The sequence below is a fragment of the Mauremys mutica genome, chromosome 7 (genome assembly GCF_020497125.1).
Source record: "Mauremys mutica isolate MM-2020 ecotype Southern chromosome 7, ASM2049712v1, whole genome shotgun sequence".
Taxonomy (NCBI): domain Eukaryota; kingdom Metazoa; phylum Chordata; order Testudines; family Geoemydidae; genus Mauremys; species Mauremys mutica.
In genome coordinates, this window is record NC_059078.1 from 50,104,485 (window position 1) to 50,121,848 (window position 17,364).

The 17,364-nt window shown below is 54.8% G+C and overlaps 1 protein-coding gene across 1 annotated transcript in view; it reads left to right on the forward strand.

The window, feature by feature from the left end:
- SLC38A3 (solute carrier family 38 member 3) overlaps nt 1–17,364 on the forward strand; it is a 77,995-nt gene that overhangs the window by 42,993 nt on the left and 17,638 nt on the right. Inside the window, exons 5-7 of the mRNA XM_045024237.1 lie at nt 8,421–8,494; nt 16,227–16,319; nt 16,631–16,712. Of these exons, the coding sequence (XP_044880172.1) occupies nt 8,421–8,494; nt 16,227–16,319; nt 16,631–16,712 (249 nt within the window). The remainder of the gene's footprint in view (nt 1–8,420; nt 8,495–16,226; nt 16,320–16,630; nt 16,713–17,364) is intronic.

A 17,364-nucleotide genomic window follows, 5' to 3' on the forward strand; every position in this document is an offset into this window, starting at 1 on the left:
GCCTCTGCCCGAAGTTTCGGAGGAGTTCTGGGCTCAGCACCACCATTTCTGTGGCCCAAGGACCCCTTCTGCCTAAAGCAGTGTGGACAAATCAAACCAAATGCTGCCGAACCCAGGCCCTCCGCAGTGCACGCAGCGCACCCCCCTTCCTCCCCCCCGGCCTGGGGAAAGGTGAGGGAGCGTGGACCGCACACGACAGATGCCAGCCACATCACCCACTGCACGACTGACCGGCACTCAGATGCTGCAGCAAGGAGGGCAGGATACCAAGCCATCTGGAACAAAATAGAATTACAAGTCCCGGTTCCTTCCTGGCCTGGCATTTGCCCCTTTGATTTTGCCCATCGGTAACACGTGCCGTCTCTCCTCATCTCCCTGGCAGTACCCGGATTGGTTTGTGTGCTTTTCCCACCTCCAGTTTGGCGCTGTGTCCCCTACCTGTGCTGACAGTTCCCCTTCCATGCGCCTGGACCAGAGGGGGGCATAGATACAGGTTAGCTGATCTCTGCGGTTCCCAGGCCTCCTGATTCAGTGCATTGTTAGACCCACCAGGACCCCCTGCCGCTCCCTTTGGCATGGGCCACGCTGCCGAGGCTACAGTTTTGGCCGCAGGCTTTCTTAGTCCGGGCCGGGAGTGGCTGACACTTGGCCCTCACGGCTTTTTGGTGGGCTCAGGAGGGCATCACAGTGCAAACACACACGTCGGCTTACAGGGGAATTCGCAGCCATGTCTAATAGACACCCCCCCATTCACACTCGTGCACATGAACCCAGATGCAGATTCAGACCTACCTGACAGACACACACTCCAGACCAGTCCTGCAGAACCGCCTGGTGATGAAACCAACCAGGCTCCACAGCACTCAAGTCAAGGTCTATGAGACACCTCTGATTCGCACCTGCTGCTCCTGCTGGGGTGGTGGATGCTGAGCCCTTCTGAGCAGGCCCACCAGCTTGCACACCCCAGAATCAGCCACTGCTTTGGAAATGGCTCCCCATAATTTGCATGGCCGTTCCCAACTAACCTATAGAATTGAATAGAGAATTGTCGCCCTGTTATCAAATTCTGCAGGGGGTGTATAAACCGGCTGCCTGTGTCCATGCAATTTGCTGAGCCTTCACCATCTTCCCCAGCTGCCAGCTCTGGGAATGTGATCACACGCCTCACTACGGTTCTGTGATAAGGGGGTTTCCTAAAGCCCCAGCTCCTGGAGTCAGGTGATTAGGGGGCAAATCTCTGCTTGTGTTGGGAGAAGAAGGATGTTTCTGGCCCTCCCGTTTGCAGGGAAACGCTTGAAAACTGCCCCCAATGGCTCAGGAAATGGAAGGCAAACAGAGCCCAGCATGTATTGCTGAGACACCCAGGGGTTTTTAAGCCAGTCTTGTGACTCCAGCAGGTAAGTTTGGCATTACTGCACACGGCATCAGAGCCAGCGATCGCCCTCTACACCCCCCACACACACTCTGTGGGGTGTGAGGATCCCCCAGCACTGAGAGAGGAGCAATCAGAGGGCCTGCCCAGCACCCTGGGGTGCCCACATAGCTGCTATGTGCTGTGAAGCTCTGCCGGCTGCTCTGCCTAGCTGCCCCAGCTGCCCAGGTCGCCCGGTCAGCAGCCGCCTGGTTCTCTGCAGGGCTGAGGAGCTGCTTGGCGGCTGGCAGTGGTGGGTGAAGGGGGCGGCTGCCTGGCATCCTCTGCTTCCCACTTCCTTGTTAGGCTGCGGCCTTAATGAGGAGCTGGTGGATCTGCCCTCCTGTTCCCTGCTGGCAGGAGCAGCAGGGTCACCGGCAGCTGTGGACTTTCCCCAGGGTCATTGCTGGTTGTGGCACTGCTCACAACTGTTCAAACAAAGCAGAGAGGGCAGCCAAGGCCTGGCTGGCTCCAGGGCTGCCCGCAGCTTCTGAGAAGCCGATTTTCCATTGATCGAGAGAGGCGGGAGGTCCCTGCAGCGAGGGAGGGGAAATGACCCAGGAGGGCAGCTTTCCAGGGCGCCTCCTGCCATCCTGCAGGGCTGCAGGGCGCTCCCCAAGACCCAGTCCTCTTGTGCCAGGCGCTGTACACACCCACAGCCAGAGCCGGCATCAGCCCCAAGGGGCAGGCCGGCTAAATGGACACGGATGGGATGGGCAACTGAGACCCCCTAGCCACAAAGTTTGTGCCACAGCTGCCCACTGACCCCAGATCGGCCACAGCCCAGGCCGGGGATTAACCACTAAGCCATCCTTCCACTGCTGGGTGCCTCCAAGCACCACCTACCCCCAGTGTCCCATCCCCACACAGCCTCCTGGGCAGAAGCCTTTCAGCAGCTGGTGTCGCTCTGTGCAGCCCCTCCCAAGGATCCCCCGATGCCGGCCCCGGGGCAGCTGTCACCCACAGGGCCACGTGCCAGGCAGAGGAGGAAGGCCTGCCTAGCTCAGCCCCTGGCGTGGTAATAAACTCCGGACTGTGTGACCGGAGAGATTAGCACTGCTGCTCGCCTCTGGGGTCAGGTTGGATGGCACTGGGAACACGTAGCCACGAGGCCACCCAACCAGCCAGGCACTGTGGGGTGACCTGAGCTCACTGCCCTTCCAGCTTCCGGCGGGGGGTGTCTGCGGGTCACAAGGAGCTGGTGCTCATCTCAGTCACGTGTCCCTACAAGCAGTGCCCTGCCCATCCCGTGCCCTCCGCACGGGCGCAGTGTCATCTGCCTTGTTATGGGCAGTGCCAGGCTCTGGTGCAGGGGGAGGAAAAGAGTGGGAGTGAGTACCAGCTGGGCAGGATATGAACAAGTGGCTGGGGGAGATGGGGATGGAGAGCTGGGGGGCATGATTGGGCAGGATGGGGATGGCGGGGGCACTGGCTGGGCGGGAGCCACTGGCTGGGCAGGATGGATATGGGCAGCGGGGGGAGGGTACCATCTAGCTAGCTATCATGTGCCTGTCACTGTGGTATCCGGTCTGCAGCAAGCTCTCCTGTCCTGTCTGTGGGGTTGGCTCTGTGGAGGGAGTTCCTATGCAGGCGGGATGACACCCCAGGCCAGCTGCTTTCATGGACCCTGGTGCTGAGGTGGGTTAGCGCGGGCACACCAAACCGCAGTCCTGAGCGCCCTGGCTGGAGCCTTGAACCAACTCAGCCCTGAGGGCAGCCCCCTCCAGAGCCCTCCTGGGACGATTCTGCTGCTTACTCACACACTCGGCTAGGCCTCAGCGAGGCCTGGCTCCAGGGTGTCTGGCCTTTCCCAGAGCCCCCGGCCTGAGCCCCTGGCCACAGTCTCCTGGGTTTGCACTTAAAACAACCACAGATGCACCGCTGCTCACGAAACCTTTGCAGGCGCCTGGGAGACAAGTCCTGCTTTGCCCTCCTCTTCCGTGTGTGTCTCAGTGCACGTAGCACAGCAGCCTCCTGAGCAGAGTCGGTCGGCCCCTGGATTCCTCCACCCATGAAAAAAGCGAGATTCCAAAACCACTGGAAATTTTCCAAAAAAATGAATTCTGGAAACCCTGGTTTGGGGCCATTGAAACGTTCCAGTTTCCATTGCAACCTGTAAGAAATGGGGTTCGTTCTGGTTTTGTTAGACAATGAAGTGGTGTTTCACAATGAAAAATCAGCAGTCCCGTTTGGAGCTTTTCAACCTTTTTCTTTTAAACCATTTTTTTTCTAAGTGAAATTTCATCCAAACCATTATGATTTCACAGGAAATGTCGGGTTATCAAAATGGTATTTTCCCTATGGAAAAATGTTTTGATGGAAGTTTTCCAGCAGGCTCCTCCCACAAGCCCCGGGGAGTGGGTAGTGCCATAATCTCCCCTTGAGAGATGGGGAAACTGAGGCACAGAGCAAGCCAGAGAGAGACTCAACTACGATGGCCCAGCCAGTTGATGAGAGAGCTGGAAATAGCCCCAAAGTCTCTGCTACGCCCACTGTTCTGTGCCAGTTCCCGGTTACTTTTATCTGGTAACAGTGCAGCCTAGTGGGTTGAGACTTAAGCTGGGAGCCTGTGCACCTGGGTTCTGATCCCAGCTGCACCAGTGACTGACCTTAGGTGAGTCACTTTCCCTCCGTGTGCCTCACTTTACATGAAGTTCATGCTCATGGCTGCTCTTTGGGGCGAGGACCACACCTGCATGTGCTTGTACAGTACCTGGTGCAGCAGGATCTCGGCCCCGATTGGGCCACTCCAGAAAGGAGCAGCATCAAACTGCAGGGGGTTGGAGTGGATCCATGACTGTTTGCAGCCCGCTTAGCCAAGAGAATAGAGTTTGCTCGCTCGGTTTCACTTCCTGGTTCCCATTCAAAAGGTCCAGGCTACTGCTGTGGGGAAAATCCATCTCCTAAAATACATGGGAACAACTGGCCTGACCCCGCAGCCCATTCCTGCTGGCTGCAGAGGGGTCACGCCTGATTTATCCTGGAGTATGTATGCAGGGCATAAACCTGTTTCTAGCCCCCTGGGTTTTCTAGCCCCCACGCTTTAACAAAACCAGCATTCAGGACTCCCTGGTGGGGATCTGTGCCGTGAAATGACTGAGGCCGTGTCCGGGTTGCTGATTAGCTATGCAACATGGCAAGACACGTGCACTGAGCTCTCCGCATCACAGCAGAACTCAGGTGGATGTTGGGGCTGGGGGGGTCCCCTCCCTTTACTGATAGGAAAGTGTTTTTACACTGGAGTAAAACCAGGACAAACAGATCCAGAGACAAACCTCCAGCTGATGGCAAACCCTGCCATCCACGCTGCCCAGTCCTCCCTAGCTACGAACTCGCCCCGAGAGTCTGGGGATGGCAGGAGAGAAAAGAAAAACTCTTTCCCTAGGAGACTGCTGGGGAAAAGCCCATTCAAATGCAAGCGACGCTGACAGACGCCTTGTTACCTAGTGGGACTAATGACAATGGATCTGAGAGGAAAGTAAAAGGGCATTAATTAGCCAGGACCTTATCCTGTTCTTAGACCCATGCACCAGGCTGGGCGAGAAGCCGTGAAAAGGTGGTTAGCGGGATCGGCTTATGACATTGTATGTGAGTCACTCAGGCACTGTGCCTTGGTTTCCCCATTTGTATGGGGGGTAATGGAACTGCCCTACCCCAGGCAGGAAGGCTGCAAGGCTGAATACCCCACAGCAGGGCCGCCCAGAGGATTCAGGGGGCCCCCGCTTCAGTGGTAATTCGGTGGTGGGGGGTCCTTCCGCTCAGGGACCCGCCGCCGAAATGCCCCGAAAACCCGCGGTGGGGGCCCCCCGCCACCGAAGTGCCGGGTCTTCGGCGGTAATTTGGTGGCGGGGGGTCCTTCTGTCCCAGAGTGGAAGGACTCCCCGCCGCCAAATTGCCGACAACAACCCAGAGTGGAAGAAGCTCTGGGGGCCTGGGCCCTGCGAGAGTTTTCCGGGGCCCCCGGAGCAAGTGAAGGACCCCGCTCCAGGGGCCCCGAAAAACTCTCGTGGGGGCCCCTGCGGGGCCTGGGGCAAATTCCCCCACTTGCCCCCCTCTCTGGGCGGCCCAGCCCTACAGAGCATGAGGGTCTTGGATGCTGTGGCTGTGGAGGGTCAATCAGAACCAAAACCCAGATCTCTATTTCAGGTCCCAGTCTTATGACATCTGGCTGCAGTCCAAATGCCCCATTCCACTGCCAGGCTGCCCTGGTTCCTGTTACACGTGTCAGCATGTCTATGCTGCAGACAGGGAAACTGAGGCAGGCAGGGGTGGTGACTTGCCTGCCATCACACAGTAGGCCAGAGCCAGGAATAGGACCCTGGTGTCATGCCTCCCACCCTCTGTCTCCTATTTTGAACTCAACCTGTCCTGTGCTTTGGGGCCAGACCAGCTGAGAGCTGCCCTGTGTTCCCAGGTCTGGAGTGTGGACGAGCGCTCCACTCTGGCTCTTCCTTACACGCTGGGAGCAGCTCTCTCAGGCACTGGCGCATCAGACAGCGCCTTGTTTTTAGTGCGCCCTGGCCAGAGGCTGATTTGCTGGCTCCATTCTCCCTGACACAGCTCCCAGCAGCCCCCAGGCACATGGGACACCATTGGACTCCTACGACACAAGGCAGAGATGGAACCAGCCTTCTGCGTTGCCTCTGCTGCATCCTCCACTCGGCAGGTCCCAGCCCATTATAGCCTAGAGGCTTTGCCCGGTCTCTGCAGCCTGAGCGATCTCACTTTGGAAGCCAGAGCCAGCCCTGATCCTCGCCGCTCTCCCACCACCAAGCATGCAGGGCCCCAGGGGGAGGCTGGCGCCACGTGGCATGACCTGGCGAAGTGGCATTTTGCCCAGGGTGATCTCAGGCATTCCAGGGATAGCGTGATGCCCTCGTCCTGGCGCAGATGTGGGCAGTTTGAGGCCCTTTTGTCCAGTGCACCCAGGCGACACAGCTGTCCCAAGAACTGGGCGAGTCCTCACGTGGATAGGACAGCAGGATTCTTTGGGCATGGATCCATCCAGCTCAGAGCGTCCTAACCTCCCCATGGCTCCGATCTCATCCCAGAATAGCTGCATCCAGCGATGGCTCTGTGGCAGTGGGGGATCCGCGGCCCCCTCCGGCTCCTCTGGAAAAGCTCCAGGTCCCTGGCTGGCCAGAGGGAACCACAGGCCCTTCCAAAGCAAACACAGCAGGCTGCGATTTGAAATGACCATAAACAGGAGGAGAGGGGCTGGGCAGGCCACATGCCTGGGAACATGTAAATAGCTCTGGGGGTAATGAGTCTCCAAGAACAAGTGCCAAGGAACAGGGCCCCCAGGCCATCCCAAACCCCGGGGCGCCTCTCAGACAATCGTGTCTATCTCCTTCCGCCCAGCAACAGAGTGTCTGGGTGCCTTCCCTGTACCACTGAGGGGGTCAGAGCTCTGCTCAGGGAAGGGCTGTGGGCTTGTTTGGTGAGAGATTAGATTGTTATGAATTTACCGCAATGGAGTTGTCTCGGTTGATTTGTTTCAGGGTGATTTTAATTGTTGTTTTTCTAGGTGGGTGGCTGATTGGTTGCTTGAGGAACTGGGTGGGTGGGTGAGTGGTTAGTTGAGTAAGTGGGTGGGTGTTTGGGCAGGTGGGTGCTTGATTGGCTGGGTGGGTGGGTGGCTGTGTGGTTGTTTGGTTGGGTGGCTAAATGGTTGGGTTTTTGGAGTGGGTGAATGGTTGATTGGTTGGCTGGATGTGTAGGTTGGTGAATGGTTGGGTAAGTGTTTGATTGGGTGGGTGACTGGGTGAGTGAATGGTTGAGTGGCTAGGTGAATGTTTGATTAGCTGGGTGAATGGTTGATTGGTTGGGTGGTTGTATGGTTGTTTCTTTGAGTGGGTGAATGGTTGACTGGTTGGCTGGATGGGTGGTCAGTTGTTTGGGTGGCTGGGTGAGTGTTTGGCTGGGCGGTTGGCTGGGGTTTGTTGTGTAGCAGAATTGTGAGTGTTGTTCCTATGGCGGAAGGGCTTTTTCAAAGAGGTTGGAGGTGTTTCCTAAAGCCGGTTAGGCTCTGGGCTCACCCCTCCACGATCCAGAGTGCTTTGCTCCATCCCTCCCACGCTTCACCCTCTCCCCCCCCCGCCCCCCCCCCCCGGGCTCTGCATCGCTCCGAGGAGCCCAGCTCACAGATGGAGATTTGGCCTTTGGGTTGGCTAGGGCTTGCTCTGCTCCTTTCTGGGAAGGTGAAGCCCGAGGCCACAGACTGGCATCAGAAGTGACTGGCAGCCAGTGGTGGGCTGCGGTGCAATAGCACCCACTGCTCTCTGGCCTCCAGATACACCCCAGGACGGGCATCAGGACAGGCACCAGGACAGTGGCGGGGTGGGGGGACCCCGTGGGATGAGTGGGACGTGCATTTCATTGACTGGGGAGAGACCGCTCCTAAAAAACACCCAGCCCTTGACTCTTGGCTGGGTTCCGCAAGGTTAACAAGGGTTTTCCAAGCCCCCACTCCCCATTATGCCAAGGCATCTGCAGGCTCCAGGAACCACTGACAGGCAGTAGCTCCTCTGCTCTCCGCCCAGCACTGCGAGCAGGTGGGACCCCGAGACACGGATCGCACAGGCTGTAGTGCAGTTGGAGCCCTGCCATGGGGCAGGGAGAGGGGCTGGCTGGAGCCCTGCTGCGGGGAGAGGGGCTGGCTGGAGCCTGCACTGAACCCAGTAGATTTTCACCGGGGCCCAGCAGGGCCCTTTGGCTGGTGAATCCTCCCAACTCCCCTGTATCAGTAACATGCTCACACTCTCTGCTCCAGAAGGGGAAACTGAGGCATGGAGAGACAGGGGGCCCAAGGTAATGGGCGTGCCAGAGATTCCACTCCTTGGCAAATCTGGCCCTCATTGACACCCCAAGGCCACACGGTATGCCAGCACCTGTGACCCCCGCAGGGCTCTGGCCTGCCAGCCCTCAGCTGTCTGTCCCAGCAGCTCCCACCCCAATGCAGCCTCCTAGGGCTCTGCTCTCAGCTCACTCATCTCCCATCTCATTCCAGCTTCCTCCTGACCTCAGTGGCCTTGCTGTCCAGCTACTCCATCCACCTCCTGCTGAAGTCCTCCGGGATTGTGGGTAAGACCCCTGCAAGTGGGGATGGGAGGGTCATCTCCAGGCCCAGCTTTCCCATTTGCACAAGGTTCCCACTCCCCCCACTTGTTACTTTGCACCCCCAGCCCCGGGTGGACTGAGGCTGACTGGCTGCCTGCGGCTGGCGGGGAACGGCCAGTGCATGGCCAGGTACCCTATCAAGGTTTTCTCCCCCACTCTGAACTTTAGGGTACAGATGTGGTGACCTGCATGGACCCTTCTAAGCTTAATTCCTAGCTTAGATCTGGTAACGCTGCCATCAGCCAGAAATTCAGTGTCTGGCGCACTCCCTGTCCCCCCAAAACCTTCCCCTCCCTGGGCTGCCTTGAGGGACTTTACCAATTTTCTGGTGAACACAGATCCAAACCCCTTGGATCTTAAAACAAGGAGAAATTAACCATTCCCCCTCCTTTCCCCCCACCAATTCCTGGTGAGTCCAGATCCAATCCCCTTGGATCTTAAAACAAGGAAAATCAATCAGGTTCTAAAAAAAAACCTTTTAATTAAAGAAGAAAGGTAAAAATCATCTCTGTAAAATCAGGATGGAAAATACTTTACAGGGTACTTGGATTTATGTAGCCCAGAGAAAACCCCTCTAGCCTTAGGTTCAAAGTAACAGCAAACAGAGGTAAAATCCTCTCAGCAAAAAGGAACATTTACAGGTTGAGAAAACAAACATAAGACTAATACACCTTGCCTGTGCTACTTACAAGTTTGAAACATGAGAGACTGATTCAGAAAGATTTGGAGAGCCTGGATTGACGTCTGGTCCGTCTTAGTCCCAAGAGCGAACAACCCCCAATACAAAGAGCACAAAACAAAGACTTCCCTCCACTAAGATTTGAAAGTATCTTGTCCCCTTATTGGTCCTCTGGTCAGGTGTCAGCCAGGTTTACTGAGCTTCTTAACCCTTTACAGGTAAAAGAGACATTAACCCTTAACTATCTGTTTATGACACGCCCCCCAAATCTCAGACAGTGTGGAGCCACACTGGTGGTGATTTCTTCCTAGAACTTTAGAATAAGCAGATTAATAAAACACATGCACCTTTACATATACCACTAATTAGGTAAAACTACGAGATATTTTACATTTCAAGGACAATTTTTAACCAGTTGATTCTGGGAAACTTTCACGGGAGAGTGCATCAGCTACTTTGTTAGAAGCTCCTGAAATGTATTGAATTTCGAAATCAAAATCTTGGAGAGCTAAACTCCATCGAAGAAGTTTTTTGTTGTTTCCCTTGGCAGTATGAAGCCACTTTAGCACACCATTGTCCGGTTTGTAGCTGGAAACGCCGTCCCCAAACGTATGGGCGTAGCTTTTCCAGGGCATACACAATGGCGTAGCATTCTTTTTCACTGATGGACCAGTGGCTTTCCCTCTCAGACAGTTTCTTGCTGAGAAACACGACAGGATGGAAGTTTTGATCCGGTCCTTCCTGCATTAAAACTGCTCCTACACCACGCTCAGATGCATCTGTGGTTACTAGGAATGGTTTGTCAAAGTCTGGGGCCCTTAGCACAGGGTCAGACATGAGTGTGGCCTTAAGCTGGGTAAAGGCCTTCTGACACTCCTCAGTCCACTTAACTGCATTTGGCTGTGTCTTTCTGGTCAGGTCTGTTAGTGGGGCAGCGATTTGGCTGTAGTGGGGTACAAATCGCCTGTAATATCCGGCCAAGCCTAAGAAGGATTGGACCTGTTTCTTAGACTTTGGGACAGGCCACTTTTGGATAGCATCCACCTTGGCCTGTAGGGGAGTTATCGTTTCTTGACCCACCTGGTGTCCAAGGTAAGTCACTCTGTTTTGGCCTATTTGACACTTTTTAGCCTTAACAGTTAGTCCTGCCTGCCTGATGCGCTCGAAGACTTTTTCCAAGTGTTCCAGGTGTTCTGCCCATGAATCAGAAAAAATGGCCACATCATCGAGGTAGGCAACTGCAGATTCTCCCAATCCTGCTAGGAGACCATCTACAAGTCTTTGGAAGGTGGCGGGTGCATTTCGCAGCCCGAAGGGAAGCACATTAAATTCATACACCCCTGCATGGATGATGAAGGCTGACCTTTCTTTGGCAGGTTCATCTAGCGGTACTTGCCAGTACCCCTTGGTTAAGTCTAATGTAGAGATAAACTGGGCACGTCCCAATTTCTCTAATAGCTCATTGGTGCGTGGCATTGGATAGTTGTCGGGACGAGTTACAGCATTTAGCTTACGGTAGTCCACACAAAAGCATATTTCCCCATCTGGTTTGGGAACTAGAACCACGGGAGATGCCCATGCACTGTTAGAGGGGCGGATTATACCCATCTGTAGCATGTTTTGGATCTCCCGTTCTATAGCCGCTTGGGCCTGAGGAGACACCCGGTAGGGTGGGGTTCTAATTGGGTGAGCATTACCTGTGTCAATGGAGTGGTATGCCCGTTCAGTCTGTCCTGGGGTGGCTGAGAACATTGGGGTGAAGCTAGTGCAAAGCTCCTTGATCTGTTGTCGCTGCAGAAGTTCCAGTGTTGTGGAGAGGTTCACCTCTTCCGCGCCACCGTCACTTTTTCCTTCATAGTAGACACCTTCAGGCCACTCAGTGTCATCTCCTCCCTGGGCTGTAAACTGACAAACCTTTACTTCTCTGGAATAAAAGGGCTTTAGAGAGTTAACATGGTACACTTTAGGCTTTAGAGTTGAGGTGGGGAATGCTATGAGATAGTTAACAGCTCCCAGGCGCTCTTGGACCGTGAATGGCCATTCCCATGATGCTTCCATCTTATGGGCCTGTTGCGCCTTCAAGACCATAACCTGGTCCCCTACTTTGAAGGAACGTTCTCTGGTATGTTTATCATACCAGGCCTTTTGCTCTTCCTGAGCATCCTTTAGGTTTTCTTTAGCAAGGGCTAAAGAGTGTCGGAGGATGCTTTGTAGGTTGCTTACAAAGTCCAGAATGTTAGTTCCTGGAGAAGGCGTAAACCCCTCCCATTGCTGCTTCACCAACTGTAATGGCCCCTTAACCTCGTGGCCATACACAAGTTTGAATGGTGAAAACCTTAAACTGGGATGTGGTACAGCCCTGTAGGCAAAAAGTAACTGCTGCAACACTAGGTCCCAATCATTGGAGTGCTCATTTATGAATTTATGTATCATGGCCCCCAAAGTTCCATTAAACTTCTCCACCAGGCCATTGGTTTGATGGTGGTAAGGGGTGACAACCAAGTGATTCACCCCATGAGCTTCCCACAGGTTTTTCATTGTCCCTGCCAGGAAATTAGTTCCCGAATCTGTAAGGATGTCGGAGGGCCAACCTACCCTGGCAAAAATGTCTGCTAAGGCCTGGCACACAGTTTTAGCTCTGGTGTTGCTTAGAGCTACTGCTTCCGGCCATCGGGTAGCAAAATCCACGAAAGTCAGTATGTACTGCTTTCCTCTGGGGGTCTTTTTTGGGAAAGGACCCAGAATATCCACAGCTACTCGCTGAAATGGGACCTCAATTATGGGGAGTGGCTGGAGAGGGGCTTTGACCTGGTCTTGGGGCTTTCCCACTCTTTGGCACACCTCACAAGACTGGACATAATTAGCAACGTCCTTGCCCATTCCCTCCCAGTGGAAAGACTTCCCCAACCGGTCCTTGGTTCTGTTCACCCCAGAATGACCACTGGGATGATCATGGGATAAGCTCAAGAGCTTTACCCGGTACTTAGTTGGAACTACCAACTGCTTTTGAGGATGCCAGTCTTCCTGGTATCCACCAGAAAGAGTCTCCTTGTATAAAAGTCCTTGTTCTACAACAAACCGGGATCGGTTAGAAGAGCTGAGAGGCACTGGGGTGCTCCGTGCCGCCGCCCAAGCTTTCTGAAGGCTGTCATCTGCTTCCTGCTCAGCCTGGAACTGTTCCCTTGAGGCTGGAGACACCAGTTCCTCCTTAGACTGTGGACTTGGGCTTGGTCCCTCTGGAAGTGATGTAGGTGATGGGGTTGTTTTCGTTGATGGTGAACCGCTTTCCGCTGGTGCACTATGTGATATTTCAGGCTCTGGCTGAGCCTCTTGGGTAGGGTTGTCCGCTGCTTCTGCCAGTTCAGGCCCGCTGGTGCCCTCTGGAGTTGTAGATGGGTTTGCAAGCGCTGGAGTCAGTGCTGGCAACGGTTCTGGTGCTGGTTGCTTTTCCAGTTCCGGTTCTGGGACTGGATGCACTAGGGCTGTTGCAGTCGTTGGCAGGGGATCCGGTTCCACCACCTCTGTCTGGGTCTCTGGTAACACAGACGGGGCCCTGGTGGATGGCTCAGGAACAGGGATGGGTCTGGAAGCTTGCTTGGCCTGGCTGCAGGTGACCATTCGCACCCTCTTGGCCATCTTCACATGGTTGGCCAAGTCTTCCCCCAGTAGCATGGGGATGGGATAATTGTCATAGACTGCAAAAGTCCACATTCCTGACCAGCCCTTGTACTGGACAGGCAATTCAGCTGTAGGCAAGTTTAAAGATTTTGACATGAATGGGTGAATTGTCACTTGGGCCTCTGGGTTGATGAATTTGGGGTTCACTAAGGATTGGTGGATAACTGATACTTGTGCCCCGGTGTCTCTCCAAGCGATAACCTTCTTTCCGCCCACTCTCAAGGTTTCCCTTCACTCCGAGGGTATTTGAGAGGCATCTGGGCCTGGGGATCTTTGGTGTGATGGTGTTGTAATGAACTGTAATCGGTTGGGGTTCTTGGGGCAGTTGGCCTTTATATGTCCCAGTTCGTTACATTTAAAACATCGCCCAGCTGACTGGTCACTGGGCCGAGGTGGGTTGCTGGAGACTGGTGAGGTGGGACAATAGGGGGTCTGGGGCTTTCCTTGGGTTGTAGGTGGGGTCTTGGGTTGCCCCCGGTAATGGGGTTTATTTTCAGTTTGCCCTCTCTGATATTCGCTCCCCTTGCTAGTAGTTTTTTTCTTTTCTGCCACTTCCACCCACCTGGCTCCAATCTCCCCTGCCTCGGTTACAGTTTTGGGTTTCCCATCTAGGATGTACCTTTCTATTTCCTCTAAGAACTGCTCCATTTGCATTAGGAGGGACAGCTCTTCCAGAGAGTTAACACTTGCTCCTGATATCCAGGCATTCCAATTCTTTCCAATGTGGGAGGCATGTCGGGTAAATGACACATCTGGTTTCCACCTTAGGGCTCTGAACCACCAACGGGCATGCTCAGGGGTTAGCCCCATTCTGATTCTGGCCTTGGTTTGAAAAAGATCATAATTGTTCATGTGTTCCTTAGGCATTTCAGCTGCCACCTCTGCTAAGGGTCCACTGAGCTGTGGCCTCAGCTCTATCATGTACTGGTCTGTAGGGATGTTGTACCCAAGGCAGACCCTTTCAAAATTTTCTAAGAAGGCCTCAGTATCATCACCTGCCTTGTAGGTGGGGAATTTTCTGGGATGGGAGACAGTACCTGGAGAAGGGTTGTTAGGGTTGGCTGGTACATCCGGCTTAGTCCTTGCTAATTCCAGTTCATGCTTTCTCTCTTTTTCCTTTGCCTCCATCTCTATTTGTTTTATCTCCATAGCTCTCCTGTGATCAGCCTCTTTGGCTCTCTCTTCTCTTTCTCTCATCTCCATCTCTTTTTCTCTCATCTCCATAGCTCTCCTGTGGTCAGCCTCTTTGGCTTTCTCTTCTGCGTCCAGCCTAGCCAGTTCGAGTTTGTTAACTGTTTCACTGGTACTCATTTTCCTGCTTTCTTATGCTGGCCACACCCCTCTGCAGCTCACTGACTGGGATGCACTCAGCTCAGGGCTGCTTGGTTAACAGAGACTTTCTAACTAGCTACGAGAGGTAGAAAGAAAGAAAACAATTCAGCTTGTAAATTCCTTTTGCTGTCTGTTTGCTCACAGCTTGAAGCCTCCTCTTAACAAAGACCCTTGTTAAAAAAACTTAACACCTCTTCCTTCAGGCTGCTTTCTAAGCAGCTAGAAAGGAGAGAAAAAAAATCCTACTGGCTTTTGGTTCTTAAAAAATCCCTCACAGCTTCTCACCATGTCAAGGTTTCCTCCCCCACTCTGAACTTTAGGGTACAGATGTGGGGACCTGCATGGACCCTTCTAAGCTTAATTCCTATCTTAGATCTGGTAACGCTGCCATCAGCCAGAAATTCAGTGTCTGGCACACTCCCTGTCCCCCCAAAACCTTCCCCTCCCTGGGCTGCCTTGAGGGACTTTACCAATTTTCTGGTGAACACAGATCCAAACCCCTTGGATCTTAAAACAAGGAGAAATTAACCATTCCCCCTCCTTTCCCCCCACCAATTCCTGGTGAGTCCAGATCCAATCCCCTTGGATCTTAAAACAAGGAAAATCAATCAGGTTCTAAAAAAAACCTTTTAATTAAAGAAGAAAGGTAAAAATCATCTCTGAAAAATCAGGATGGAAAATACTTTACAGGGTACTTAGATTTATATAGCCCAGAGAAAACCCCTCTAGCCTTAGGTTCAAAGTAACAGCAAACAGAGGTAAAATCCTCTCAGCAAAAAGGAACATTTACAGGTTGAGAAAACAAACATAAGACTAACACGCCTTGCCTGTGCTACTTACAAGTTTGAAACATGGGAGACGGATTCAGAAAGATTTGGAGAGCCTGGATTGACGTCTGGTCCATCTTAGTCCCAAGAGCGAACAACCCCCAAAACAAAGAGCACAAAACAAAGACTTCCCTCCACCAAGATTTGAAAGTATCTTGTCCCCTTATTGGTCCTCTGGTCAGGTGTCAGCCAGGTTTACTGAGCTTCTTAACCCTTTACAAGGTAAAAGAGACATTAACCCTTAACTATCTAGTATCAGAGAGGTAGCCGTGTTAGTCTGGTTCTGTAGAAGCAGCAAAGAATCCTGTGGCACCTTATAGACTAACAGACGTTTTGCAGCATGAGCTTTCGTGGGTGAATACCCACTTCTTCAGATGCAAAGATGTTTGCATCTGAAGAAGTGGGTATTCACCCACGAAAGCTCATGCTGCAAAACGTCTGTTAGTCTATAAGGTGCCACAGGATTCCTTAACTATCTGTTTATGACATACCTGCACTGCTGTGTGCTTCTCGCGTGCTAGGTGCCAGGCAGGGACAGCGGGGACAGCAGGGGCACCAAGCTCATAGCGTTTGCCCCACTCGTGGGGTTTTGCATTAAGTCTGGAAGTTGCAGACGGATCATCCCCGTAGCACGTCGGCTCTGGCATGGCCCAGCGCCGTGTCACTGCAGCCCACGTCAATGGGGCTGTGCCTCAGGCGAGATCAGGCCCTGGGGTCCACGGGCCAATACACCGGGGGACAGGGGTGCTCAGCTCTCAGCCTAGGGGGCCCAGGGGCTAGAGCATCGCATGAGTGATGCAGTCATCTCCCAGTCCCCTAGTGCAACAGGTATGGGGGCTCCATCCAGGGGAGGAGTCATGTTGCTGGACCAGGCTGCCTGGGGTCTATGAGGGGGAGGGTTAAGCCTGAGAGTCCCTGGATGCTGTGGGGGGAGAGGCCGCATCATGAGGCTGGGGGTCCCGGGGTGCTGCAAGGGGTGGGGTTGTGTCTTGGGGCCAGGAAACCTGTGGTGCTCGGGGGGGGGGGGTTGTGTCTCAGGTCTGGCAGAGCTCCCTGCCCGCCCCCCACTAGCCCAGGGCTGAGGGCTGGCATTCCTGGGCGCTGCTCCCTGCTGGCATCGCCCCGGTGCCTGGCCCCTGCGGCTCCTCTCACCCTCCGATCTCCCCCCAACCCCCCGCAGGGATCCGTGCCTATGAGCAGCTGGGCTACCGGGCCTTCGGCACACCAGGGAAGCTGGCCGCGGCCATCGCCATCACGCTGCAGAACATCGGAGGTAGGTGGGGGATGGGAAGAACTCCTGCCCCATACAGCACAGAGCCACAGCTGGCACCCTGGGGCACCCACAGGAGGCTCACCCAGCCAGGGCACCCATGGGGGTCCCACCCTGCCAGGGCACCCATGGAGGCCTCACCCAGCCAGGGCACCATCTGGCACACTCAGGGCACAGCCGGGGGGTCACCTAGGCTTCCCCCTGGTGTACTGTGGAGAGCACCCGGCAGGGCTGCGACTGGGAGAGCAGCGTCTGCTGGGCACCAGTAATGTGGCTGTGCCGGGGCTCCCCCGCGGCCCCTCTGTTCCCCGCAGCCATGTCCAGCTACCTGTACATCGTGAAGTCCGAGGTGCCGCTGGTGATCCAGACCTTCCTCAACCTGGAGGAGAAGAGCACGTGAGTCCCCGTGTGTCCATCCCCCTCCACCCCGCAGCTGGCCACAGACCCCTGGCCCCATGCTGGTGCCCAAAGCGGCTGAGTCCTGTGCTTGGCCACACACCGGCCATGCTCCAGCCAGCGCTGGGGGTCCGTGTCATGTCCGGGGGCACCTCAGAGAGCTCGGGAGGGTAGCAGGGGCCCGGTGGGTAACCCTGAGCCCCCCAGCTCCAATGGGGGGTAGGGGGATGAGCCCAGTGGGGGAGGGGGAAGGGGCATCTGAATCTGCAGCATCCAAGTCCCCCCATCCCCCGCCCAGCCAGGGATCCCCTCCCAGGGCATCTCCCCAGTGCAGAGAGGCCAGGCACCACATGGCCCACGGGAGGCACCAAGCGCCTCTGACAGCCGCTGCTCTCTGGCTCCAAATAGAAGGGGATCCCTAGTTGGGATGGGCCCAGTGCCCACCCCTTGTTCCTGGGGGCCCAGCCATCAGTAGAAGGGATGTCCTGAGGGCCCCTGGGTGGGGTGGGAGCTACCCAAGGCCAGCAGCTTGAGCCAGCTGCGGGGGCAGGGAAAGGACACTGCTTAGAGGAAGACCGCAGTGTGTGGGGGATTTGATATCCAGGTGCTAGTCACCACTTGCTGCCAACCCCAGCTGGGCCGGACCCAGCCC